Source organism: Thamnophis elegans, chromosome 13 (genome assembly GCF_009769535.1).
Source record: "Thamnophis elegans isolate rThaEle1 chromosome 13, rThaEle1.pri, whole genome shotgun sequence".
NCBI lineage: Eukaryota > Metazoa > Chordata > Lepidosauria > Squamata > Colubridae > Thamnophis > Thamnophis elegans.
This window is the reverse complement of record NC_045553.1, coordinates 50,333,497-50,359,638: the sequence shown is the minus strand read 5'-3', so window position 1 is coordinate 50,359,638 and position 26,142 is coordinate 50,333,497. Positions and strand designations below refer to the sequence as shown.

The window sequence follows — 26,142 nt, the reverse complement described above, 5'->3', positions numbered from 1 at the left end:
GCGCGCGCACCCGCCCTGCTCAGAAGCCCCTCAAGGGAGGCTGAGAAGCGCATCGCGGCTGCTCTCTCCGGTCGCCCAGAGGAGATGCTGGCAGACTCCCGAGGGACACCCGGTCTTCCCGGCCGAAGGAGTCAGGAGCCGCAGCGGCTCTCGCCCTGCCGAGATCTCCCGGACTGCAAACCTGATGGCCGCGTCTGCCTCCTGCTCCTCCGAAGTTTTGCAACGGAGACCTGGCCCCCTCCAGAAAAGAGGCCGCCGCCCACTAGGCGCCTAAGAAGCGCGGCAGAGAGGCGGCATCTCTCGCTTGATCCGACCCTGGCCTGCCCAAGAGGGAGCTAAGAATCCCGCAGCTTTCGTCCCCTCTCGGCCGGCCAGAGGTGCTTTATAACTCCAGCAAGGACCGCTGGACAGTCCGAGGGAGGGAGCGGCTTGGCCCCGTTTCTTTCCTTTCCGGCCTTCTGGTCGCATCTCGGCCCGGCGGGATGGAGGAACAGAGAGTCAGGCGCACCAGCAGAAAGAAGAGAGGGAAAGAAGGAGCGGGGCCCAGCCGCCTCCCGTCCTCTGGGGCGGCCAGCTATCCGACCAATTAGGTTGGAGTCTGTAGCAGGTCCTGGGAGTCCGGCTTTCTTTCCTAGCACTACCGACCCACCCACCTACTGGGGCTGTGGATTTTCAGGGTCACAGCTGAGACCAGGCGCTTCTGAGAGCCTCCTTCGCCTCCATGTGGGACTGCAGTTCTGCTCACCCAAAGGGTGAGGGATTCTCTGACCTGGCAGGGGGCTGAAAGGGAAAGAAAGCTTCCCAGCCTCCTGGCCAAGAAAAGGAGCCGAAATGGAGGGAGGCCACAGGGCTCAGTCTCTCACCTTGGCCCAAGGTGCCTCTTGTGAAGGGAGATGCATGGGTCCCTTTCTCGAGGGGGAGGGGGAGGGAGAGCCGGACGAAGAGGCCAGGAAGGCCAACAGCCAGCCTCCCCAATGCTGCAGTGCTGGCTCCCGGAGACGGTTTCCCCATCGAAAGACTTTCAAGAGTTGTGTAAGTACTGAACCCCAAACTACTTAACCTGCTATAAAGTGGAGGGTGTGGGGGTGGGAGTCTTTTAGACCCTCCATTCAAAGTCGGAGGTTCAGGTCCTTGATCCTAAGTTCCTAAGAGTCCCACCCCACAGCCAAAGCCCCTTCCACTCTCAGCCCCCCTTGAGATTCGCTGGCTTTGAATCCACCTGGCCCAGTGGAGAGCCTGGGGAAAGGGAAAGGCAACCTCCCCCCCCCCTCTCACAAGAAGGAGCAACTGGGGGAGAAGGCTCCTGGGGTGTGTTGGGGGGGGGAGCAGAGAAGACGTACACCAGGCGCCCACCCTCCAGGGAAAGAAGCAGGGGTCTGCCTGTGTTGAGAGGCAAGCTCTGCTTTATTTCATCTGACTGTTGGATGTCCTGAGCAGACCCAGGAGAAGAAACATCAATTTCCAGCGCAGCACAGAAAGTCACTGTCCCCGTGCAAATGGAGGCCAACTCAATTCTACACTTACAAAAAGAGCAATGAAAACTTTTCAGGCTGACGCTGAGGAATCTGAATTGCAGATTTCGCAAAATAAGGACAGAAAGGTTGCATAACCCATCTCAGCCGAGGGCAGGTGTTGGGAACATGACAGAAAGGGGGGGGGGGTGTTGCAATCAGCAGACAGCAAAGTGCAATTTCAAGGAGAAGCAGCAGAGCCAAAAACAGCACAGTCACAAGCCAACCGGGGAATTACTTGCTCTCACCCCCCAGGGGAATATCCTAGGAAAGGAGCCTCGTGCCCAGAAGTAAAGGCCAGTTCAGGAGCTGCTGAGTGGAGAATCCCAGGAGGGGGTCATGTGGCAGGGAGGTGGGGGGAATGGAGGCCTCCAGGGCCCTTCTTGCTTGGGGATTCTAACTAGGAGGCAAGATGTGTGAGCAGAGAAAGCAAAGACCAGTTGGCTGCAGTGGGTCTGGGTGGAAACTCTTCCACTAAGCCCCAAACAGACAACCTTCCTTCCTTCCTTCCTTCCGTCCTTCCCTTGCTCCCCTCAACTGGCACACACCTTCTACCTGCCAGGCAGAAAACCTTCGGGTTTTTTCATGAGAAGAGGGGTGCGAGGTCAACAGCATTCCTTCCAAACAGCCCTGCAGTGGGTTTGCACGGTGTGTCTGTGTGTGTGTGTGTGTGTGTGTGCGTGTGTGTGTGCGCGCAGTGCTGGCCTGCAAGAGAGATGGCTGCTGACTTCTGGCAGTGAATTCTTGTGGCAGTGGTGAATTGTGCTTGGTGTTCAAGGTGGGAAGTGAGAAATGGCAGTCTCTGCTTTGGAGGGGAAATCCTGCTTGGCCATGGAATGCACAGATCTTCTCTCTGCCACAGAGCTGTGAGTCCTCATCAGCTCCTAAGCCTTCGGCCTCCTCTGGGGCCCCTTCCAGTAGGGATCCCAGTGCTCCATGAGCAAAGGGGAAGAGCTTTCACCTCCCCAGGACTTGCCATTGAGGCAGCAGGGGTGGGGGAGGGGTGGCCTTCTTGCCAGGGACACAAAACAGGGCTCCCTCAGTCCACACGGAGGAACCTCCTCCACCCACCTGGGGCAGGAATGCAGACTCACCCTAGGCAGCTTTCAGTTTCAGCAAATTACCTCCCCACAATAAAATCCCCCTAGTGGCAGGCAGGCAGCCCCTGCTGTGCTCTGGCCCAAGAGCCCAGGGGTGAAGAGGGGGAGAGAAAGCAGCCCAGTCTTTCTGAAATTTTGGGTGGAGCTCTTTGCTTTGGAGAAAGTCCGTGGGAGAAGAGGCCAGGGACAAGGAGGAGGCCAGCCAGGGGGAGAGGCTCCCCCCTACTTCATGCCTTCCTCCGGGTTCCCTTCCCCATCTGTCTTGCCCTCTTCTTCGGTCTTCTGGTCATCCGTGTTGAGCCTCTGCTGCTTCTTGCGCCGGACACACTTGACAATGACCAAGGCCAGGATCACCACAGCCAGGAAGCCTCCCACAGTGGCACCCACAATCACGGCCACAGTGGAGTCCCGCTCTGGGGGCTCTGCAAAGAAAAGCCCAGCATCAGGCAAGGGACAGCACTGGGGGTGTACCCCCAGCATTGGCAGGAGAGGCCTCTTGGCCCTAGAGGGAGCTTCCCTTTCCCAGAACAATGGGGAAAGCAGAGAAGAGCCCCCTGTGTCCCCTCCACCAAAGGGAGCAAGCAAGAAGAGAAGGGTGTGGGACCCTGGCCTGACCTTCGGTGAGAACCTGGAGGCTGATCTGGAAGTGGCCCTTGTGCCGGTCAGGCGGGTTCATCACGTAGCAGTTGTACAGCCCTGCATCCTCCAGCTGCACGTTGTGGAGGGTGAAGGACACATCGTTCTTGGTGGGGTTCCCCGTAAACTCCACACGATCCTCAAAACGCTTCAGCTCCACAGGAACCACTTTCAGCTTAAACTGCAAGAACTGGAGTGGAGGGTAGGCGAGAGAGAGAGTCAGAGAGTCAGAAGAATTGAGGGTCTTGGGGAGCACCCCAAGCCCCAGCCCGGCCTCCTCTCTGGAATTCCTGGCGGTGGTGGCAGGATGGGAGGGAGCAAAGGCAGGGGGCTTAGGAAATTTGGACAAGGGTCACACAGTCCATGGTCCATTCCCCCTCCCCGCCTGCCCACCCACCCAAATGCTGCAAAGCCCAGAGTTTCTGCTGTGGAGGGTGAGGAAACAGATTTTGCCCACTGGCTCCCCTCCTCCTGGCACAGATGACAGGCCCAGAGTCCTTCACAAAGACGCTCAAGCAGCATTCAAATGTGGAGCAGAAGGATTGCCCAGCCCCCCCCCCCCCCGCCTCCAGATACTCACCATCTCTTCGGTGCAGTTCTGACAGGTTTGGTAGGTCCAGTTCATGGAGAACTGCTTTTTGTCTACCTGGTAGCATGAATTGAATGTGCAGGTGAGGCGGATGGAAGAGCCGTTCAGCGCATAGACGGGGGTTACGGCCGTCATCTCCATGCCCAGCGTGTTCAGTGCTAGCAAGGAGAGAAGAGCCCCCCCCTCCTGTTACTCCTGTTTGCACTAAAACAAACTGCAGGCCCTTCCAACGGGGGGGGGGGCCACTGGGGTGTTCCTTCCAACAGTATAGAAACCGCAGACACCACAGAGCCGGCATTGCCATGTCCGGCTGAGTTTTCTACCTTGGGCGTATATGGTTGCCAACCTTGGAAGGCTCCCAGACCTCCTGGCAGTTACATCCTTCTTCAGGGGAGAGAGATGCCTTCTCTGTGCTATAAGAGCAAGAATGATGGGAATGTCAGCCAATGGGCTTGGAGTGTGGGGGGGGGGAGTCCTGGGGAAGGCTGGTGTGCTGGGCAATGCAGCCCTTCTTTCCCTTCATGCAGGTGGAGATGAGTTCTCGGCTGTGCTCCCCTCCCAATCCCAGAAAGGGGCTCGAAGGTCTTGCCCAAAGCCCCCCCAGCACCCAGGACCAAAGCAGCAGAAGGAATCCTAGGAGCATCCACAGAGGATGGAAAGGAAGACCAGCCAGAAGACCAGAAGATCCTGTATCTCTGGGCAGGCTAAGGCAGGAGGAGAGTGCAAGAGTCTCCTCAGCCCTGCACTGGGGCCAAGAGGTCTCCTGCCTTTGGCTTGGAGGTGTCCTTCCCCCTCTGCAAGAGGCCCTTAAACCCCCAAATTGGACGTCCTGACCTGAATCCCCTGCGCCCTGGGTGAAAGCGACACCAGGGGGGTAGAGAGAGGACAGCTTTTGGGGGTTCATTCTTGAGGAAGGCAGGAAAAGTGGGCAGATCCCAAGAACTGAGGGGCCTGATCAGAGCAGGGCCAGAGTAAGCTTAGCCGCAGGTTCTAGCCATTCAGCTCTGGGGATTCCTGGCAGATCTCTCTGCTCTTCCTTCAATGGGGTCCCACTGCTGGATCTGCAGAGAACTGCTCTGCTTCTGTCGCTCACAGCACCGGTGCACAGCTCACCAGATGCCAGATGCCCAGGCTGCACCCAGCAGCAGAGCTGGACTCCGGGGCTCTAAGACCAGCCTACTCTGCAGCTATTGGAGAGGGCGTCGGTTCTCCAGCTCTGCTCGGCAGATCTAATTGCAGCTGAAGTTGGCATTTCCTTCGCAGCCTCGAGGGAGCACACGGAGAGGGATCGGCTTGGCCAGCCAGAAGCAGCTGCTGAATCCCCCCCTGCAGGAGCAGCAGCTGGACAGGAGGCTGAATTCACTCAGGGCAGGGGGGGGGCAGTATTCCCACATGGGTTCACATCATGCCCGGCCTTTGCTTAAGGCACAGAAGGGAGGAGAGGGGGGGGGTCCCCTCTGGTCCACTACCCAAGCCGCCCTTCCCCCACTATCTAGGAGGAGCAGCCGAAGCAGGAAGGTAACCCGAGTCACCCCTGCCCCCCACTTCTCCGACGACTCCCCCTCCGACCACTATGCCGGCCAGCCTCTGGCGGCGCACGTGGAGGGGGCGGCTCGTCGTCAAGTGTTCCCTGCCCCCCCCCCCAATTGTCGGAGTTCGGAATCCTGCCTCCCCCACCCCCCGATCCCCGCGGCGCTTACCCAGCGGGAAGAGCAGCAGCAGCAGCTGCAGCGCCGGGCTGGCGGGGCTCATCCTGAAGGGCGGCGGCGCGGGGGCTCAGCAGCTGGACAGGGCGGAGGTCAAGTGCCCGTCCGTCCCTCCGGAGCGCTCATCGTCCTTGGGCAGCGGCGGGGTTTGGCTCCAAGATGGCCGGCTGGAGGGAGGGGCGGCGGCCACTCTTGTTGCTGCCGACGCCACCAGCACTGGCAAAAATCGGGGGGCAGAAAAATTCTTTGGTTGGCGGATAGCAAGAAGGATTCGGGAGGGCGGAAAAGGGCTGTGGCTAAGAACAAGCGGGCGGGTGGCCCTCGACGCGATTCTCCTGCGGACCGCAGCTCTTCAATTGCTGATTCCAGGAGAAAAGCAGGCGGGAAACGCCGCAGCTCCTGGGGCTGGGGGCAGCGCGTTGGCCGTAGTTGCTTGCAGAGGTTTGGGCTGGAACTGTGTGTGCGGGGGTCAGCGGGAACGATCCCCTTCGTCGGTCTTCGTCTCAGTGGGTTATTCCCCCCTCCCCTCGTCCAGAACCGTTGCATATAATCCAAGGAGTATGCAGTCGCCCTCCCCCGCCCCCCAAGTAGCAGCTCCTACGGTTGCCATGGAAAGAGTGGTGGGTAGTAACTTCTCGCGCACACCGAGAAAAGAGGAGCCGTACAAAGTCCGTTCCTGGGAGCTCCTTTGCTCAAGATGCCGCGCAATTTGCGCCACACCTCCAGCTGCAAGCGCAATTGCTCCTGTTAGCAGACTTGAGCGGGTGGAGACGCGAAACAAGAGATTGCAGCGGGCTGTCTGCCCAGGCTCCGGCGAGGAGCTGCCCCCACGCGCTCTCTCCCCTGCCCCGCGCCGGCCGGCTGCGCTCTCGGGAGGCCATGCGGGGAAGGGGAGGAGGGGGCCTCCCTTCTGCCCCGGGGTGGCTTCTTTTAAGGCGCGGGTGGGGTCGGCGCAGCGCCGCCGGAGCAGTCGGGCTCTGCGGCGGCTCGGTTTCTGCGGCGTCGCTGTCCGTTGTGCTGCAGGAGCCGCTCGGCGCTTTCCTTTCTGCCCTCGACTCTTGCAGGAGGCTGCATAAACGGCATCGGGCAGAGGGCGACGCTCCCGCCACCGCCGTTTCTCACCTGGCAGACAAACGTTGAGGGCCCAGACGGGAGCCTCCCGAGCTACGCCAGGCGAACTTCGTGCTCTGCCTGCAGTTCCGTGCAAGGACGGAGCGGGCTTCTTGCTGGTTTCCAAAGCCCAGCTCCTTCCTCTTGGTATCCCGGGAGAGAGCCCGAAGGAGACCCTCTCGGGGCGAGAGGAAGCAGGGCCAGTCCGAGTCCTGGCCTACTTTTCTTCCAACCCCAGAGGTAGGGAGCCAACGGCAGCACCGATCCTGCCCTCTGAGCTTCTCTACGGGCCTTTGTCAAGGGCCTTTGTCAAGAGCAGGCGCCTGTCTGTGGTCTGGGCCATTGAGCTTCAAGAGAGATCCGCCAAGTTGGATGGGATCTAGCCCTCCACCACCACTCCCTTTCCAACAGGGCAAGCAAAACAGGTCCCTGGACTCCTCCAGGCTGGAAAGAAGACAGAGGATTCTCTTCACCCAGGACTTCCTGGAACTGCTTGCCCCGTCACCTTATCAGCAGTTTTCCCTAGCAAGTCCGAGACTGGCCAAAAGTTCTTTCCTCTGGCTGGGTCAAGTACAGCTTCTTAAGGAGACAGGAATCCAAGGGGCCCTCCATCCCCACCCTCATTGTGAAGGGCTGAATCCAGTCCCTCCTCCCTTCACTGCAGTTGCACAAGATGGGAGAGGCAAGGAAGCAGCCCACATAGGCTGGAGATCATCACACACACACACACACACACACACACACACACACACACACACACACACCTTTAAGAGTTTACAGATTCAGTTAAACCCTAGATCAGCTGGCACCATCACACCGTCTCCTTAGAATTCAGAGTGCCAGCATCTGATTCCAAGCTGCTGCTCCTCAACAAGGAATGGGTGTCCTTAAACAAGGCCCGAGACATGCTCAGTCAGTGCCCTGCTGCCATGGCATAGAGCCAACAGTCATGTCCTTGGTTTCCACCTCTCTCCTTCCAGGCATCTCTAGCATTTCATGCCTGGAATCCACTTGCAGGGAGGGCTGGTCAGACAGGCTGCCAGGGCGTTCACTGCCTTTGGAACAGAAGGTCAAGCTGGCATCTCAAGAAACTGCCCTCCAGATTGTTGGGACGTCTCCAAGTGCCTGCAAAAACTAGAAATAGAATTGTTGATTCTCTTAAAGGCGAAGTGAATGACATTACTTTCTCACCAAAATAAGAGCCAAGGAGGTAACTGTGGCCACTCGCATTACTACTGCAGCACCTTTAGCAGTTATTGCTACTGCATGTAAAGACTATTCTAATGACTCTGAGTAAATTCCAGAACTTCAGCCTCATAACCGCTCTAAGCTCGCGCAGAACTTAAATCCTCATTAAGGTGACACAGAAGCACGGAACGTCCACCCTGTGGCAGCCACAGCCCAGCAGAGAGACTCTTGACCTCAAAACCTTTTGACCCTCCATGTTAAAACAGGGGGACCTTCACCAAACCGTCTGCTGCTCTCTAGGGAACCCCTCCAGCAAGACAGCATATTCTCACTCCTGATATTTCAAGAACGGAATTGCAGCCTCTCCCCCATCCCCATAGGAGGAACGTGGTCCTATCTGCTTGATTCCCCCGGTTCATTCCACATTTGGAAGCCACATTTGCACAAGTGGCCTGACCTGGCAGATCCCAAGGGCAGAACAACATTCGGAGATGGATGATGATGATGATGGCCATCATCAGCTGCAGCAGTACCTGGAAGTTCAGAAGTGGCTCCAAAGGGGCCAGGTGTGACTGGCCCTGCCCACTGAGCCAGAGAGGATGCCACAGATGGTCTCTCCCCTGAAGGAAAAGAACACTCGGGCTCTCAGTGGTAAACTGGAGAAAGCCCTTGCTTTCCTTCATTATCTGCCAGGATTTGTGGCGTTTGGATGGCAGCAGGATCCTAGTCTTTCATCCTTCCGGGCTAGGTGGTCATTCAATCTTCAGCAGCCCTTCCCCCCCCCCACAGTCCAGTTAGGTGCTGTCCAAAACCAAAAGCAGGGAAGACAGGTGTGTGCTTTTCCCAATCCCCCCCCTGCTCCCCCCCAAACCAAAAAGACCAAGAATAGATGGAGTTGGCCCAAGGCATTTTATTGGTTGTGAAAGGAGCAGCTTTCTGCACAGGAAAGCAGACCAAGGAAGAAAAGGAAGGGAGGGTGGATCTGCAGGCAAAGGCCCCAAGGCCAGATTTCCCAACTGTTAGAGTTGGGGACAGTCCGAACATTTAGCTTCAGCCGGTTCACGCATTTCCACATTAAGGCCACAGTGCTCCACACGACCAGCTGGAGGCTCGTGAGAAGGAGAAGGAGAAGGAGAAGCCAAGAGCCTGGCTGCCAGATAGACCCTCCACTGCCCCTTTTCCAGGCCTATTCACAGGGCAAGAGAAAGGCAAGAAAAGAGAAAATATTAAATCAGGCTAATTCCTAAACTGGAAAGAAATCCGGTCATTTTACTCTAAGCAAAGACTTTCTGAGCTGGATCTTGGTGGCGCTGCCAAGGCCTCTTTCTCTGTGTGTGTGTGTGTGTGTCAGTACGGTTCCTCCTCGTCGGTGTCCTAAATGGGAAGTAAGGAATAGTGGTCAGGAAGGGAGCCGAGGAGACCCACCTGCCCTTCACTCAGCTCAGCCACTTGGGCCACAAGCTCTGCTGGCTCAGGCCCAAAGTGGGGGTGAAGATCCCAGCAATAGCAATAGCAATAGCAGTAGACTTATATACCGCTTCATAGGCCTTTCAGGCCTCTCTAAGCGGTTTACAGAGAGTCAGCATATTGCCCCCAACAATCTGGGTCCTCATTTTACCCACCTCGGAAGGATGGAAGGCTGAGTCAACCCTGAGCCGGTGAGATTTGAACCGCTGACCTGCTGATCTAGCAGTAGCCTGCAGTGCTGCATTTAACCACTGCGCCACCTTGGCTCTTTTAAGAAGAAAACTATCACTCCCTCCCCCCACTGCAGAGGACAGCCACCCCCCACCCCCACCCCAAATAATGCGAGCAACCTGCAGGTCTCCCCTGCCAGCATTCAGTTCAAACAGGTACAAGCAGCCCAAGCAAAGGCTGGCGGGCTCATCCCTCTTGCCCGCAATTGGCCTGATGCCCAAGAAATGCCCCTTGGACTAAAAGGCCTATGAAGAGCCCAGCCCTGTTTTGCACCACTGAAAGTGTTGTGGCTGTGACTCTTCCTGCTGCTGGCAAACCTCAGAGGGAAGCTTTGTCTACGGAAGGCCTCTTCCCTTGTTCTGGATCTGTCTGAGGGATGCCTCTCACTGATCACAAATAGTCCTCTACTTACAACAGTTCATTTAGTGATTGTTCAGAGTTACAGTGGCACTGAAAAAAGTAGCTTATGGCCACTTTTCACACTTATGACTGTGGAAGCATCCCCATGGCCACTTGATCAAAATTTGAATGCTTGGCAACTGGTTCATATTTACGGCAGCTGAAATAACCGGGGGTCCATTGGTCACCTTTTGAAACTTTCTGACCAGCAAAGTCAATGGGGAAGCCACGTTCACTCAAGAACCGGTCACTGATTTAACAATTGCAGTGATTAATTTAACAACTGTGGCAAGAAAGGTCATAAAATGGGGCAAATTCACTTAAATGTCTCGCTTAGCAACATGAACTTTGGCCTCAATTGTGGTCCTAAATCGAGGACTACCTGTAAATCTTCTCACCCCATCAGGTCTGGCAGGTCCCATCCGCTAAGTAGTTCCTCTTATGGAACTCAGCAGCAGAGCCTTCTCTGCTGTGGCACCCTCCTTCTCGCCAGCTGTGCCTAGACCTTTGGCGGGTGGGATTCTCCCGCAGGGGATCTGGCATACTGGCTGCATTACAAGTAACATCCTGATCAGTGGTGGGATTCAACATTTTTTACTACCGGTTCGGTGGGCGTGGCTTTGTGGGCGTGGCAGGGGAAGGTTACTACAAAATCCCCCTTCCCTCCCCACTTGCCAGCTTCCCAGCTCTGCTCTCCTGTGCCGGGCAAGGGAAGAAGGTCAGCTGGGAAGCAGCGGGGGCAGGGCTAGCCTATTTGCCGGTAAATTTCCGCTATCGGTTCTCCAGAACCTCTCAGAACTGGCTGAATACCAGCTCTGATTCTTTTTTTTTATAAAAGTTTTTTATTTTATTTTTGTTACATTTTGCAACTGAACAAAGACATGGCTAAATGGGTTGGATTTTTCTTTCTGACAAGACATTTCACATTTTTACTGGCAACCCAGGGCTGGGAGCCGCAGGTGTGGCCTACAGTTTCGAAATCTCTTCCCTTCCTCTCTATGGAGGGCAGAAGAGGAAAAGAAGGGATCCCTTTGCCAATGGGATTTCATTGCTTTCAATGTGTAGAAGAGCAGCTAGCTCACTTTCTTGTAGCCCCTTCCTTTCCAAACCACGAGAGGGGAAACAATTCACACACACAGGTTGTGTATTGAACATAATGGAAGTCATATGACAGGGATTCCGTGAAGGCCATTAATGGTCATAAATTGAATTATTTTTTTCAGCACCATCATAACTTCAAACAGTTGCTGAGCAATGAGCAGCTGGTAAACGAGGATTATGTATGATTCTAAGTTTCAACATTTGCTGGGAGATAAAGGACTTTTCTTTCTCCGCATTTTCTACTCTGCCAATAAGCTCACTATCTCCAGCAGTCTCCCTTCTCCCCCAATCACAGAACCTCGTTGGCATTTCCTATATAAACAGCCCCCCCCCCCCCATGTATTGTGTTTGACCCACAGGTGTTGGGCGACCTTTTTGAGCTCAGCAACCATCCAGGGCATTCTGAGGGCAGTCTAGGCATTTTGCAATGAGCAGCCTTCAGTGTCTGCTGGTTCTCAGGGGGGAAGAATGAGAGGAATGCAAGGGAGAGGGATGCGGCTGAACTGCTGCCTTCCCAGTGAGACGATGCAGGAATTAGTGTTTCCATAATGTGGGGAAAAGATTTCACTCTTAATGGGCCTTTGGCTTACCAGGCACTGCAAACAACAGCTAACCAGCCGCTCCCTGCAGCCTCTTTGCTCAGGTCTAAAGAAAAAGGACAGCGAAGAAACCAGTTCAACCCCCGGCCCAACCAATGGCCCCTCCGCTCCCACCAGTGGGCCTCAGAGGCCTTTGAGCCTGGGCCTCTCCTTCTCAGCTGCAGCTCGGCCTGGGGTGCAGCAGAGAGAGGGCCATCGTTAAGAGGCGCGGGGGGGCCATGCCAGCCCCTCTTCTTCTTCTTCTTTGCCAATGCTCCCTTTCAACCTCTGCCCCCGTCGCTCTTACTCTTCTGAGACTTCAATGGAGGACTTTTTGTAACCAAGCTGCCTCCTTGCTTTCATCAGCCCGGATTTCTGATTCATTCGAACCAGCAGCAGAACCACCACGATGCCAGAGGGAAGAAAGACCAGGATGGAAAGCAGTCCGGATGAGGTCAGCTGGAAGGAGGCACCTTTGAAAACAGAGCAGGATGGGGCAGGCAGAGCAAAACTCCCTCCAGCCAGAGTCCCCCAGGCCCACCTCCCCCAGCACAAACGCCAATGTTAGGGATGAGGGCAGCCTCCTCTGCTACCCAAGGCACCCCAAACTGGAAGACATTCTGCAGGGCAGGCAGAACCACCACCACCACCACCCTGGGCCAAGAGGCTCAGACTTTCAGGAAGCCTGGCAGTGGCAACCGGGGTCCGCCGGATACTCCCCCTCCTGTCCTGGGCCTCTGCTTTACCTCTCTGACTGACTGTCAGCAGGGTTTGGGGAATGTTGTGCTGCACATCAGGGGGGTTCTTCACAGAACAGGTGAATGTCCCGTTATCCTCCAGGGTTGGGTTCCAGATCATAATTGAGGCGTCCCGCTTGGTCACATCGCCAGCCCAAGAAACTCTATCCCGGAAGCTCCCTCTCTTGGCTGGGTAGGCAATGGACTGGTAGTGGAGGACCTGGGGGTGGGAGAGGGGTAAGGCACCCGAGAGCAGAAGAGACGAGAGCAGCCAGCTCCCCCAGGAAGACGTGGGGGGGGGGCAGGCTCCAGACTCCTTTCATCAGCCCTCCCTGGTCTGGCCCACTTTAGGGCCACCGAACCTCCGCAGCTCACCGGTTCCAAGTTGCCCCCTGCGAGAGGCCGGTAGGTCCAGTCGACGGTGAGCTTCTCGGAGACTGGAGCGGAGGATTTGAACCAGCACTTAAGGGTCACCGGCTCGCCCACAAACGCGCGAACCTGGGCAGCGGCCTGGATCTCCAGCAGGTGGACTCTGGCGACCGCTGCAAGCACAGCCGCAGCGCCGGTCAGTCTCCGGGCGGCACCCGGACGGGAGGAGGCGCTTTCCGGGAGCCCGTCGGGAAGGAAAGCAGACGGCGGCCGCCGCGGGGCTTCGGAGTCCCGTCCCGGCGAGGAAGGGGCCGGAGCGCGGGGAAAGCCGAACCCCCGCCCGAAGCCTCCTTCCTGGGCCCGCTGCCCTCCGGGCCTGGGTGGCAGCCGGCCGGCCCCTGGCCGAGGCCTCCGGCGCGACCCCGGCGATCCCTCCCCAGCTGCCCGTCCTCCCGTCTCCCGTCCCCGCCGTGCGGCAGCCTCGCTCACCCAAGAGCAGAAGAGGCAGCGCGGCCGCTCCGCCGGGCTTCTTCCGTTCCAGCCCCATCTTTCCGGGCCCAGCCGCACCTGTCCGGCCGGCGGCCCGGGAAGCCGGAAGAGGCGTGCCCTGCGCCGAGGAGCTCTGCCTCCGCTGCGGACAGCCTTTCGCCGCCCCTGCGGGTGGGAAGGCGGGGTGGCCGCCCCCCGCCGGGGAAGGTTCGGGGGAACCGGCATAGGCGACGCCTCTGGCCAGGAAGGCGAGAGAGAGAGAGAGAGCAGGGACCCCGTGGGAAGCCGGGCACCGGGCACCGCTCGAGGCGCGTAGGCCGCCTCCCAACGCCCTCCGGGACCGGGGGTGAATTGACTAAAAGAGGCGGGCGAAAGCGCCAGGATGCCCGGAAACTTCGGAGAGCCGTTGCTGGCAAAATAGCAGCCTTCCGCGTCTGTCGGTGCAGATTAGACACGGAGCCACCCGATGCAGCTCTTGGAGGAGACTCGCGCCCCGTGCGCTGTACCTGTATTCGCCTTCACCTGGCTTTGCTGCCTGGGCCCCGCCCGCCGTGGCCGCCCAGGACTTGCTCGACCTGAACCAAACAAGTCCTATTAATACCTGCAGAAGGCAGCCGCCCAGCCAAACCAGGGATCACCTCAGTCACCTGACCAAGGAAAGGAGCGTTTTAGAACAGGAGCCTCTCCGTGCAAAAATGTGTGATGTAATTTCATCATGGAGGGGAAATGGTATTTTTCTTTTATCAATGAGACACCAGTAGCCTCATGTGCAAAGGGGGCTCTGGTAGCCCTTTTGGTCTTTCCTCAAGAAGACTGGCCTGCAACAGAGCTCTCTTCTTCTCTGCCAAAGGGGGCAGGCTGGGTTTGGCCAGAAGGCCCTTCGGCTGCGGTCCCAGAGCCTTGAATGAGGATCAGCTGACTGCACCCACTGAGCCCTTGCTCCAGAGGCCATGGGAGGACAAGGGAGTTTGGCCCAGGAGAGGCAATGGGATCACCGCACAGGCAGCATTCCCTCCCAACCCAAGTGCAGACACTGCCGGAGACTCCAGGCTACTTCCCCATAATCCCCCACCCCCACCCCCAAGTTCACCTGGCTCTCCTCCTGGGCAGGAACTTCTTTTTGTGCTCCTCCCAGGATCTTTGCAGAATCCACACAGTTTGCAGAATCCGCACTTCTGGGGCCCTCTGACTTTTAAGGATTCTGCAATTGATCTGGATGGGGTACCATACTACATTGCATTAAGGTAGATGCCAGTCACTTTTAATCCCAGGCAATTGTACCTTTATTATAAAATATTCCATTTGCTTACAAAATTTAACAAGACTCTTTAAATAAATTAGTGTATGAAAGTGTGTCACCTAAGGATATGAACGGGTGGCCCGTAAGGAATCCGGCGGACAGTCCACTAACATCTGAAGCGTGTGAGTTTTAGAGGTAGTTGCTGGCAGGGCTGCTGTAGTGGTGCTGCATAAAAGAGGCTCAGTGGTCAGAGATTTTGTTTGTTTGTCCAGGGCCCTTAAGTCCTCCTGAAGGAGAAAGCAAACCCTGGTTTTAAGGAGGAGATTTGTGCTGCCAGCCTGGGTTGGGGGACCGTAAAGGAGATAGAATTGCTGCACCCAGCAGGTTCCTCTCTCCCTTTCGCAGATCCTCTGCCTGCACAGAATCAGGCAGGGCTCCAGGCAGCGCAGGCCCTAGAAACAGGGGCTTGATCCTGTTGGAAGAGGAGGCCTTTTCTAAGTGGTCGGGGGCTTCCCCCTTAGCCATTTGCCCAGGCTTTGGCCCAGGAAAGAGAGCAGAACAGTTGGCAAAGCGGTTCCTCCTTCCCTTTCCCCAAGCTCTGCCTGGCCGGCCTGTCTTGACCAGATCTTCTGCTGACCCCAGCTAGGTGGCCCTGAGGTCTTCAGTCACCAAGGTGGGCAGGGGAGGGCTGCTGCTTCCGGAATATGGAGAAGACGGGTCCTTTGGTGTCACACGGGCAGAAGGTGAGGTTTTGCCTCCTGCAGGCCCTCTGCATGCATCCTCTTCTCCTTGAAGGCCGGTGGCACGGGCACCTTTGCCACCTCCACTCCAGCAGGCCGCAGCATCCACGGGTGGATCTGGGAGAGAAAAGCACGCGAGGAGTTATTGTGGGAGGGGCTCCCAGGGGAGGCGCTGGGCCAGGCCTCCAACCGTGAGGAAGCTTGAGTGGCCCCAACGGCTAGACTGGCAGGTGTGGCAACAGCCCCTCCATCCCTGGTCTCTCTTAGAGGGAAAGGAAACTTCAGCCTCCCACCTCCGTCCTGGAGTAGCTGGTTACAGCTCCTGCCTGGTGCCAGTCAAGCCCCTCCATCCCCAGCATCCTTACCAAGACCGATGGGTCCCCTCTCCCGGCAGAGGGGCCTCATTTTCCTCTCCGCCTTCCTTCAGCTTCAGTTCCTCTGGCCTGTTTGAGAAGAGAAGAATGGCGGCCACTGCAGGCCAGGAGGCAGGAAAGGGGCTGTTTTGGGAGGTGGGGCAGGAGAGCTAAGGAGGCCACCGCTGGCTCAGGTTGCATTCAGGGGCGTTGGGGAGGGTGCTCTGTCTCTCTATTCCTGCTGGGGGCGGCTGCAAAATCACTGCTGAGTCCAGCCACATCTGCCTTTGACCACCAAGCCACCCAGGGGAGGCAAGGGGGTCTTGGGGGGGGGTCAGGCTGCAGAAGCTGAGGGGGGAGGTGCCCTGCCTTGAACATTGGGACCAAATGTTGCACTTTACATGTAAAGCACCCACAGAGTGGATCAATAATGAGCCACCTGCCTCCTGGCTGTAGGGAGAGGCCATTCAAGGGAATCTCGTGTTTCTGATTAGCCCACTTCAGTCCGCTGGGCAGCCTCAACTCAGCCATTGGCAGGGCTCTCCATGGCTTCTGGATTCTGCTGGGTGAATTCAGCTCCTCCTCAGCAGAGCCCCATTTCAACCCGCCCGCACGGTCCTCTGCCTCAAAAGAGTGCCACCCAGGAGGCCAGCCCCTCCCTGCAACTCACCTGCCCACCTCCCTTGTCTTGTCTTGCTGCGTCCTCCGCCAATGACGCCAGATCACCACCACCACCACCAGGATGACCATTGCAGCACAGGAGATGCCAATGGTGAGGACCAAAATGTGTACCTCTGAGAAGCTCCCTATCCAGAGACAACAGGACGGCAGGTGAGGAAGAGAAACACAAGCGGAGCAATCCCAGCCCCCTGCAGCCCACCCAGCCCACTAACTTTTCAGCACAACACTCAGCTGGATCTCGCCAACGACACCATCCACATCAGGTGGGTTCTTCACATGGCACTGGAAAGTCCCGTTGTCCTTGGTGCTCACATTGTGGAGCATAACCGAAGCGTCGTCTCTGTGTACATTGCCATCCCAGGTGATTCTGCCTAAGAAGCGGGCTGAGTTGGAGGGGTAAGCCTGCTGATTGTAGAAGAGCACCTGAGCACAGCCAAGAGAGCACCAGCGGTGGCGTTAGGCAGCTCCTGGTCCTCGCTTAGCAGCATATCCTGCACTCCAGTCCAGGGAATTTCTCAGATCCCTTCTCTCACTGCTTTGCCAAAGGACACTGGTGAGGCGGGGGGGGGGGAGGGAAGGAGCCTGCCCAAGGCTAGGACGGAGAACTTGCTGCAGAGAAGAGAGGGGGGGATGCCTAGAAGCCAGGAGAAGGCCCTCAACCGGGGAAGCTTCCCCAGAGCTTCTCTGGAAGAGAAGTGTGCCTGAGGCTTGGGGGCACTCGAAACTTTCCGCTCAGTGGCAGCTACCTCTGCTTGAGCGGGCAGGTGAGACTGGGCCGAGGCTCCAGCAAAGGGGCCCTGAATCCCTTCTGGGAACTCTGCCTGCCGAGCTGAATCCTGCCTGAGCCAAGTGCTCTGCCCTTGCGGTTGGCCCTGGAAGCACAGGGCACTCTGCCAAAGGCTTCAAAGGAGGGGACGACGACGCTGTCCTTTCTCCCCAGGGGCCTCGGAGCTGAGCCCCCAGCCCACCCGCTGACCCTTAGCGGCCCCTCTGCCCCACCGCACCGCAACGCAAGGGGACGGACCATCTCCAGGGGCTCCTTCGGCTCGGACTGGAAGTACCAGGAAACCGCCAGCTTCGGCCCCACCGGCTCTGGACTGCGGAAGGTGCACTTCAAGCGCACATCGGTCCCGTTCAAGGCTTCCAGGGTGCCAGGCGTGAACGTCTCCATAGCCGCCACCGGCCCGAGCGCTGCAGAAAGAAGCAGAAAGGGGTTGCCGCTGCAGGGCCCCGACGCCCCCTGCAGAAGGAAGCGCAGAGCGGCGGCGCTCCCTGGAGGAGGGCGCTGCCCAATCTGCGTCGAGAGAGCCAGCCCGAATTCCGCGGCAGGGAAGGGTGCTGCAGCTGCTGAACAGGGCGCTGCTTCGAAGTGCAGGAACTCGTCGGCCAGGTGACGCCGCCCCCGCTGCCGGCAATCCCGGGCGTGGCGGCCGGGCCGGGGTCCGCAACCGCTGCAGGGGCGGCCCCCAGGCGGCGACTCCGGAAGAGCCCAGGCCGCGCTTCTGCCTTCCACGGGGCCGCCATCAGGGTCCAGGATCGGGGTCCGTCGCGAGGCGGCCCGGCAAGGGCTCCGCCGCGGTGAACCCGTGCTGCCCATCGCCACTCGGGGCGGTCAGGCTTGTCTTACCGAGCAGAAAGAAGCGCCAGGCGGCCGCGGGTCCGGCGCGCCGCGCTGCTAGGGGGGCCATGAGCGCCTGTTTCTGCGGGATCCGGCCAGCCGCTCCGCCGAAACGCTGCCAAACCTGGAATGAGCCGGGCGCGCCCCGCACGGAGTGGGAGCCTCCCACGGGACGCCCCAGGAAGGCCTCGCCCGGCCCCCTCCAGGTGAGGCCCGACTGCTGGTGCCTGCCGGGGCGGTGCCGGGCGCCACCGACCGCTCCTCCCTGACGCGGCTGTCCCGTGGCTCCCGTGCACCGGAGCGAGGCGGAGACGGCCTCTCCTAGGAGCCGTGGCCCGCGCTCTTTCCAGTCCCTGTCTCGGGGGTTGCGGAAATCCCGTGGAAATAAAAGGAGATTCTTGCCAAGATCGAGTGTTGTTTTTATCAGGCCATCCCGGTCTCCCCAAATATGGGACCGAGCATTCCGCTTCCCTGCTTCCCGGAAAGGGCGTGGAGAGCTGACAATTGATCTATACTGTAAGTCTCCCTTTATTTCTTTGTCGGTAAATATACGTTCTTGCCAAGATCCTCACCACCCACAAAAGGTAGTGGCAAGCCTGGCCCAGGACATCAGCAGCAGCAGCCTCCGCAGGGAAGGGGAACTTACTGGGCCTTTTCCCACCCTGGTATCTCCAGGTATCCTGGGGTGAGAGAGAACAACCATCCTTTCAATCTTTTTGCCAGAATTAACAGCCAGGGGATTAACTTCCCAGGTGCCACCATTCTGCTCTCACGGCCCCACTTCACATTCTCTCTCTCTCTCCCCCTCCCTCTTTCCATCATTTTTGGCTGCCCAACTGACCACAGGGTAACTGGACGTCTTACAATATAATGTAATGTAGTGCTATTTGTTGTTTTTGACCAGTCTGCCCCCAATGTAAAGAATTCTTATTCCTTACCAGGAAAGAGAAGGACCCGTCAGTCATCCAAACCATCCCTTGGATAAGAAGGGCAGTAGTGGAGAATCTGCCCTCCCGCTCTGGGGAGCACAGGAAGGAGCCCAGCATAGCAGACCGGAAGGGCAGTCCTAGGGGGCAGTCCCTGGGCTCCCAGGCCCAGCTGGCTGGGTGCATCCCTGGCAGCATCAGGGCCGGCTGCAGCCTATTATTCCTTTCCACAGAAAAATAACATTGATTGGTTTATAATTTCATCTCCCGGGGACACTTAACACAGAGCAACATCAAACACAGAATAAAAATAACAAAGCAAGTGTATACAATTCAAAATCTAAACTGTTGTGGAACAGTGCTGAAGGAGCACACCCCCAGGGAGAAGAACTGGGTTTATTGCAAGGATTGCTGAGTGTCTGCATTACAAGAAAGAGGGGCCCCAAACTATGGGGCAGCCAGGATTTTTATGGAGGTTGGGGCTACAAGGAGGGAAGTCTTCAGAATCTTCAGAATGGCTGGCCATTTGGGCTACCTGGGTGGGTGGGTCTTGTCCTTGGGCAAAGGGAGCCCTTCCCAGGGCCAGTGGAGCTGGAAAACCATTTAGGAAGGAGAAGTTTGGGGTTCTTCACCCGGTTGGTTTAAGCTTGTGGAGGACCTTGCCTGAGGCCGTGTGTGTGTGTGTGTGTGTGTCTGAAGGGATTGGGCAGAGAGAGGACGGGGTGGGAAAAGGGGGCAGCCTCCATTTTGTTTTCTGGGTTTGTTTTCGGCACTGCCCCTCTGGCACCTCCAAACGGCAATCTAAAGATGAAAGCATCTCTTAAACATCTTCCTGAGAAGCAGTTATGGCGACTGTGGTGCTACAGGAGCTGACTGCACATGCCCAGAAGGCTCCCTCTACCTGAAAAGAGGATCTGATGCCATCAGGCTGAGCTCAGGCCGATGCCAGCCCAAAACGCAGCAGAGGAGGGTCTCTGGCCAAGGCCTGGCAGGGCCAGATGGCGATCCCAGGGAGGCACCATAGTCTCTGCTGTGCCTGCTTGCCATAGGGCATCTCTGCCGCACCTTCTGGAGTGGTAGAGGAGTGGATGTTGGTCAGGGAGGGGTTGCCAGCTGTGATGACCAGAGGAACTCAAACTGGGAGCTCCTGAAAATATCAACCAATTTTCTTGGCAGCCAGATGTTTGGAAGGAGTTCGCTTTCTTCCATCATGAATTTTAGATTGTGATCCAGCCTTCTCCCTTGGACTGTTGAGCCCCCCCCCCCCAAAGCACCAGCTGGGCCAACCTGCTACAGTTCCCAGCTGGGTCTCCGGTGGCCCAGAGGCTGTTTCCTGCAGAGACATCTGGCTGTAGTTAAGGGCTGGAGTGTGTGGGTGGGGGGAATTGAAGAGGTAGGTGGGCTGAGTGAGGGCCTTTTAGGTCGCGCCCCCCCCCCCCCCCCGCAGCCTGTGACTGCTTCTTCCATATTGCTGGAAGAGCGCCCCCCCCCCCGAGTTCCCAATTGAAACCTCCTGCAGGGGGTGCGGCTGAGCGGCCCCAGCTCCATGCGTGCCTTCACTGAGCCTCGGTGGCTCGCTCCTCCTGCTTTGCCGGAGCTGCCACTTCCTGGCAAGGCTCTTTCTGTTTCTTTACCGACTGCTCAGCTCTGTTCCCTGAGCCCTCCTGAAGAGAGACGCAGCAGACTCGCCTGGGAGACCCCTCAAAGCACCAGCGGGGAAGCCGCGGAGGGCAGGAAGATGCCTCTGGCGCTCCCTTTGGGCGCCTTGGTGCTCCTCCTGTTCCACACAGGTGAGTGCCACTTCTCCAAGGAGGGCTGGCCTGGGGCCCCATCTGGGCTTCTTCTCGTTCCAGCAACCATTCCACCTGGCTTCTGGTCCTGCTGATCAAGTTCCCCTGGGGGCCCAGCTACAGGTTGTAAGGGAGGCAGCGGCCCTGTTTGTGCGCACGACTGCCTTTCCCAAAACTTCAGGCCCCACGTCTCCTCCCCAGGACGCCTGTCTCCACTTCCAGGCAACAGATTGGCCTGAAGGACCAGATCTCCTAGAAGAGATTCCCTGCAGTTAGCTGTCGATGTGTTGGGCAAAGGAGAATATTTTCTAGAAATTACAAATCATTTCCCATCTAAACGTTTTCCACCCAAATTTTGTTTTTCAGACCGTTTTTTTTCTCCCCTCCCCCTAATGCAGGTAATCCTCAGTTTACAGTCACAATTCGGACTAGAACTTTTGTTGCTAAGCAAAACGGTCACTAAGTGACTCACATTGAATTTTATGACCTTTTTGGCTGCAGTCATGAAACAAATCATGCAAGTGTTAAGCAAATCCAGTTTCCCCCCTTGACTTTACTTGTTGAAGCCCTCTGGGAAAGTTTCAAACGACAATCGTGTAATTGTGAGGATGTTGTGGGGGTCATAAGTGCGAGGACTGGTTGTAAATAACTGTTTTCAGCCAGCCCCGTCATACCTTCAAACAGTTGTTAAACAAATGGTTGTAACTCAAAGACTACCTGAAATCCCTGGGTGCCTGGGGCACATCCCAGGGTGCTGTGTGCTATAAGGCGGAGTTGTGGAGGAGAGGAGAGCCCCTCTCTTTCCAGCTAAGGGGGTCCCTTTCCTCAGAAGGGCCCTGGCGAAGGGATCAAGGGAGGCAGAAGCCCCATTGGGTGGGAGGGAGGGTCTCTCGCTGCTTTATGGAGCAGAGACAAGGGAAGAGACGCTCCTCTTCACGAAAAGGTCCACGGTCCTCTTTTAAACACGGGGGACCTACTTTGGCATAGGAGCCATCGCACCCTGCAAAGGAAGCTTCTGGAAGGTTCCATGGTGTAAACACCAGAGGCCCCGGCAAGAAAACCAACGCCCACCCGTTTCCCCACTGCCTTTTCCTGGGTACGGCTGCTGTGGCAACCAGGAGGAGCGCCAGAAAGCTTTTCAGAATATTTGCCACAAGCCTCTGATTTGGGGGCCTGTAACGTTCCCGTGGTTCGCCCATGAGGCCAATGTTGAGAAAAGACAGGACACAACCTTTCTCGGGATGGAGCGACCCAGATTGGGGGTCTGAGAGCCCCTGTCAGCTTCTGCCTTGCTGTTGCTTCAGCTGCCATGAAACGGGAAGGGGGGGGCTGGTATTTGGGAGGGGTTAATTGATGTGCTGGAGGAATGTTCTAGGATGTACCAGACGTTGGGATTGCGCATGCGTGTGTGTTTCCCGCCTGCATCAACGGCCTCGACATTCCATCTTTCGGCCTGTCTTTTTGAAGTTATCTCACACCTGACACTTGAAGGACTTATGATTGGACTGGAGCTATGATCCTAAGGGGGGGGTAACGGGCTATTCTATATATCAATTGCTTTCGCGCCTAATTAAGCAGACTTTGCTTCGCTACTGCTCGCTTACCATTTATAATTAGTAAAAGTACTATTGATTTCCAACCCATGGAGCCTCTTAGTCTTTCTTTCCTAATTATGTAATGGAGTGGAGCTGACAGCCCCTTTTATTGAGATAGGACAAAGGCAGGAGGAGCAATCAGCATGTGCTTAAAAACAGCCTGTAAAAGTACAATTTCTAATCATCTGCTCAGTCTATATATGGTCAAATCCTGGGCGTCATTGGTAGGGCACATCTCAGGATGTTATGTTATGAACTATCAGGATGTTATGGAGTCTTAGGAGTTTGTTTTCTCCTGTGTGGTTCAGCGTGGCCCTGCATGCCCTGTTATCCACTGGGCCATGGGCGACCGCTACGCCTACACAAGGAGCTATATTACAACAGGGGCCGCCAATTGGATGGGGCAGCCCCTCCGTTTCAGGGGCTCTGGGGAGAGTAACTGGGTCTACGGCCGCCTTCTTCTCCAGCTTCTTTGCTCAGGCTTCATAAAAGGAATGGCTCTTAAGCAGCTTTATTCTGGGCCCAATGGCAGCTATGTGCCGGTGAGAAAGTCTTTACCGTTTTTCCCCTCTTCTTTTCACAGCCAGCCTTGAGGCAGGAGAGATTAAAGGTAAGGGAGGGGAGGGAGGGTCTTTGGGACTTGGGGTTTTGGCTGGAGACGTGCGAAAGGGAGCGTTCTGTCCATGCAGCCATCAGAAACTGACCCGGGCACCTTTGCCCCAAACCAGCTGTGGTGCATTTACCTGGGTGGGTTTGTGACTGTTGGCTGAAAAGAGGAGGCATCTTCCTTTGCCACCAGGATTAACGGGGGGCTCCAAATAGGCCCAGCTCCTGTTCTGGCTCCCCCAGGGAAGGGAAATGGAGGCTGTTGAGAACATGCCGTACAGCCGGTGTGTTCCGCATCATTTCCTCGGGTTAATGACAATCCAGGAAAGCATTTGGAGATGGTTGCAGACTTAAGAATAGCACCATCTGTTCGAAGCTAAACTACTGTAAGTTATCATTTTAAACTCCCAGTGACCAACACCTGTAGCAAAAAACAGACACGCTTCCAGGAAGCTTGCCAGACCCCCCTCTCCGAACACGCAGGTGGGGCAAATAAAAAAGCCACAAGCCTCAGCTGGGAAGAAGGGAGAGAGATGTTCATTTGGGGGTGGGTGGGGGATGGGGAGCTGCGGATCTCATGGTCTCTCCGAGGGGAAACCTGCCAAGTGAGACCCTGCTGGGTTATCCCGCAGCGTTTGCACCCAGAGCTGCCAGGCAGATTCTTTCTCACTTGCCATAGAAATCACAGTGGAAATCGCTTCGGGGAACGTGTTTCTCACATGCCCAGAAGAGAAATCCGAGTGGTGGGACAAGAAATCCGACCTAGGAACAAGCCGCATCCTGAACATCTCTGCCCCAGACGATCTGCTTGAGATCGAAAGGGGGAAAGAATTTTCCTGTGGACAAAAGAAGAGCAAATCCTGGAGGATTTATCTGAAGATCAAAGGTCAGTCACGGCTGTGGTGTGATGGGGCATCTCTGCCCTTGATGGGGAAGAGGCGGGGGGGGGGGCTGGGAGGCTGCAGTTTGAGCTGCCTGGGGGCCAATCCCACCCCAGACCTCTAGTCCCAAGCAGGCAGGGCAGAGCAGAGCCTTCCTCCAAGGCCAGGCGGGCAGAGCTCCCTGTCCAGCTGAGGCTTCTGGGTTTCCTGCAGGGTGCAAGGACTGTGTGGAGCTGAGCCTGGGCCTCGGGGCCGGCATCATCGTGGCTGACCTCCTGCTCACCCTGGGAGTCCTGCTCCTAGTCTACTTCTGCAGCCAGAAGCAGCCGGGCCTCTTCAGGCCAGGTGCCCCACGAAGGCAGCGGCTGCAGGGTGAGTGCCTCTCTCTCCTCCCCCACCCCCCACCCCAACTGCAGATTTTAAGCACTGGGCTTTGCGGGCCGGAGGAGTCCGAGGGGTGAGGGGTGGGCTGCCCTCAGTTAAGTCCTCTGGCACTCCCCACTCCCCTCCCGCAGTGGAGGAAGACTCCAAGGACGTTGATGGCAACAATGGGGACAGATGATTTTGCAAGTCCAGGCGATCACAGGAGGAGAAAAGGACTGTCTGTGTGTGTGTGTGTGTGCGTGTGTGAAGCGCTGAGCCAGAGAATGGCAGAGGGAAGGAACTTTGCACTTTGCTTTTCCAGGACAGCAAGCAGACCATCCCCCGCCTGTCCCAAATCCAGATTATGAGGTAAGACCTGAACTGAACATGGGGGGGGGGGGAGTTCACGCTAGGCAGCATCTCAGGCATTGGAGGCCGAGGGCCAGAGGGGCAGGGAGGAGACAGGCGTGCAGAGGGTGGGGGGGGGCACAGCTCCTCCCTCCCTCCCCCCCCTTCTCTGCTGAGGTCTCTTTCCTGAGGTTAGGATCCAGATTTAGTGAATTTAATCAGGGAACAGACAATGCCTCAAAATGACTTTTCCCCCACTTTGGCAAGGCGGAGCAAAATTTCAACTGGGAGATTTAGTTCAAAGATGATTTGAGTGAATCTCTGACTGAATCAATTTGCTTTTCTGAATTAATTTTTAAAACCTAATAGCCAAATTGGAAGCCACGTTGTGAATCTTGATTGATTCAGAATATCAGACTGAACTAACATTCCACCCACATCCCACACATCTTCTTTGAGATTCCCCCAAATATAAAAGGAACCGAACATGGCTTTAAATTCTAGTGCAGGGGGTAGTCAACCTTTTTATACCTACCGCCCACTTTTGTATCTCTGTTAGTAGTAAAATTTTCTAACCGCCCACCGGTTCCACAGTCATGGTGATTTTATGAAAACCTAATGAAAATGTTTTTAAATAATGCTATGAATTTTTTTAAAAAAGTCAATTAAATTAAAAAAAAAAGGAAAGGGCTTCAGTATGGACAAAACCCCTACTGCCCACCATGACAGCTGGAAACCCCACTAGTGGGCGGTAGGGACCAGGTTGCCTACCAGTTGGCTCCAGTGAAGATGGGAGCCACAGTTCCCTGATTTGTATTATGCAAACATAATTGAGAGAGAAGAGCATCAGAATTACATGCAGCTGAGGTCCTCACTTTGCTAAATGCCCCTCTTGAACATGCACAGCCGGTGTCCCAGAAAGCAAGACCAGGTTTGCCAAAGACATTTTCTATTCCCACAGCCGATCCGGAAGGGCCAAGGGGAGGTTTATGCTGGCCTGGCGCCCCAGGCTTTCTGAGATGCTGCCTCGCTTGCCATGGCAAGATGCCAGATGTCCCGGCTGGCCGTGAGAGTCCCCAGAAGTGCCTGTCACTTCCTTCTCCTCTTCGCACTGACATTCCTGGTGGGGGAACTCCCTTTGCCCTGAGTTTTGCAGCTGGAAAATCGAGTGGCCTGGAGAGCCCCATCCCAGGTGGAGCGGAGAGCCCCGGGATGCCCAGAGGGCTTCTCAGACTGCAGGTCTCACCTGGGCAAGAAAGCGGCACCATAGACGCCTCTTCCCTCATGTGGGGTCACTCAGCCACAGCACTGCTGCCCCAAGTGCATGCAAGCTCCATGGCTCCCGTCCCATCTGGCAGCTCTGCTCTTCTGGCTGGGGGTACCCAGGGTGGCCAGTCTCCCCTAGAGCACCTGAGATGGCATGCCCGGGTGGTCAATTTGTGCTGCCCACTTGCCCTGGCAGGGCAGCCCATGATGAAAAGGCAGCCTGCTTTTACATTTGTTTTGCTTGTGCTCGCGAGGAATCCTAGTAAAGCTTTGTTCCATTCACCCCAGAGGAGGCGACTCCTGTGTCTTTCTTCTCGGATACGGGCATAACTGGAAAAAGACTTGGGGGGGGGGGCTTGGGGAAGGAGGGGGCAGAGAGAAAAGAGGAGGTGCAGGGGTGACAGACACTAAAGCCCAGATCTTCTCTGCTTTCCCACCCACCAGCAGTGCCCCAGTAGGAGGGGAGGCAAAACCAAGGTGGTAGGGGAGGAGCCAGATAGCACCACCATAGCTCTAAGACTGGG

At 56.6% G+C, this 26,142-nt stretch overlaps 4 protein-coding genes across 9 annotated transcripts; 1 reads left to right on the top strand and 3 right to left on the bottom strand.

Annotated features, from left to right (window-relative positions):
* Nucleotides 1-1,385: 1,385 nt before the first annotated feature.
* SCN2B (sodium voltage-gated channel beta subunit 2) lies at nucleotides 1,386-6,023 on the bottom strand. 2 transcript variants are annotated; one of them, XM_032230056.1, is made up of 5 exons: nucleotides 5,537-6,023; nucleotides 4,160-4,249; nucleotides 3,828-3,994; nucleotides 3,227-3,437; nucleotides 1,386-3,033 (listed from the first exon to the last, which is right to left on the bottom strand). In XM_032230056.1, exons 1-5 carry the CDS (start codon nucleotides 5,586-5,588, stop codon nucleotides 2,834-2,836), a joined length of 720 nt encoding a protein of 239 aa, XP_032085947.1. In that variant the 5' UTR covers nucleotides 5,589-6,023; the 3' UTR covers nucleotides 1,386-2,833. The 2 variants fall into 2 exon arrangements, with proteins under 2 accessions (XP_032085947.1, XP_032085948.1); XM_032230057.1 differs by lacking the exon at nucleotides 4,160-4,249 and having other exon boundaries at nucleotides 5,537-6,017.
* A 2,707-nt stretch (nucleotides 6,024-8,730) lies between these two features.
* MPZL3 (myelin protein zero like 3) lies at nucleotides 8,731-13,339 on the bottom strand. Its single transcript, XM_032228847.1, has 6 exons — nucleotides 13,212-13,339; nucleotides 12,729-12,895; nucleotides 12,363-12,573; nucleotides 11,924-12,089; nucleotides 11,629-11,683; nucleotides 8,731-9,214 (listed from the first exon to the last, which is right to left on the bottom strand). The coding sequence occupies exons 1-6, from the start codon at nucleotides 13,267-13,269 to the stop codon at nucleotides 9,188-9,190; spliced, it is 684 nt and encodes a 227-aa protein (XP_032084738.1). The 5' UTR covers nucleotides 13,270-13,339; the 3' UTR covers nucleotides 8,731-9,187.
* Nucleotides 13,340-14,470: 1,131 nt separating this feature from the next.
* Nucleotides 14,471-17,935, bottom strand: MPZL2 (myelin protein zero like 2). Of its 3 annotated transcripts, XM_032228842.1 has the most exons (6): nucleotides 17,853-17,935; nucleotides 17,250-17,416; nucleotides 16,438-16,648; nucleotides 16,215-16,350; nucleotides 15,557-15,634; nucleotides 14,471-15,308 (listed from the first exon to the last, which is right to left on the bottom strand). In XM_032228842.1, coding segments are annotated over exons 1-6 (654 nt in total). In that variant the 5' UTR covers nucleotides 17,914-17,935; the 3' UTR covers nucleotides 14,471-15,307. The 3 variants fall into 3 exon arrangements, with proteins under 3 accessions (XP_032084733.1, XP_032084731.1, XP_032084732.1); XM_032228840.1 differs by lacking the exon at nucleotides 17,853-17,935 and having other exon boundaries at nucleotides 17,250-17,845; XM_032228841.1 differs by lacking the exon at nucleotides 17,853-17,935 and having other exon boundaries at nucleotides 16,438-16,630; nucleotides 17,250-17,845.
* Nucleotides 17,936-17,950: 15 nt separating this feature from the next.
* On the top strand, nucleotides 17,951-25,908 carry CD3E (CD3e molecule). Of its 3 annotated transcripts, none has more exons than XM_032228845.1 (7): nucleotides 17,951-18,049; nucleotides 18,271-18,359; nucleotides 22,738-22,764; nucleotides 23,440-23,646; nucleotides 23,855-24,013; nucleotides 24,327-24,373; nucleotides 25,314-25,908. In XM_032228845.1, exons 1-7 carry the CDS (start codon nucleotides 17,973-17,975, stop codon nucleotides 25,368-25,370), a joined length of 663 nt encoding a protein of 220 aa, XP_032084736.1. In that variant the 5' UTR covers nucleotides 17,951-17,972; the 3' UTR covers nucleotides 25,371-25,908. The 3 variants fall into 3 exon arrangements, with proteins under 3 accessions (XP_032084736.1, XP_032084734.1, XP_032084737.1); XM_032228846.1 differs by lacking the exon at nucleotides 17,951-18,049 and adding an exon at nucleotides 20,415-20,559; XM_032228843.1 differs by lacking the exon at nucleotides 17,951-18,049 and having other exon boundaries at nucleotides 18,268-20,559.
* Nucleotides 25,909-26,142: the final 234 nt, after the last annotated feature.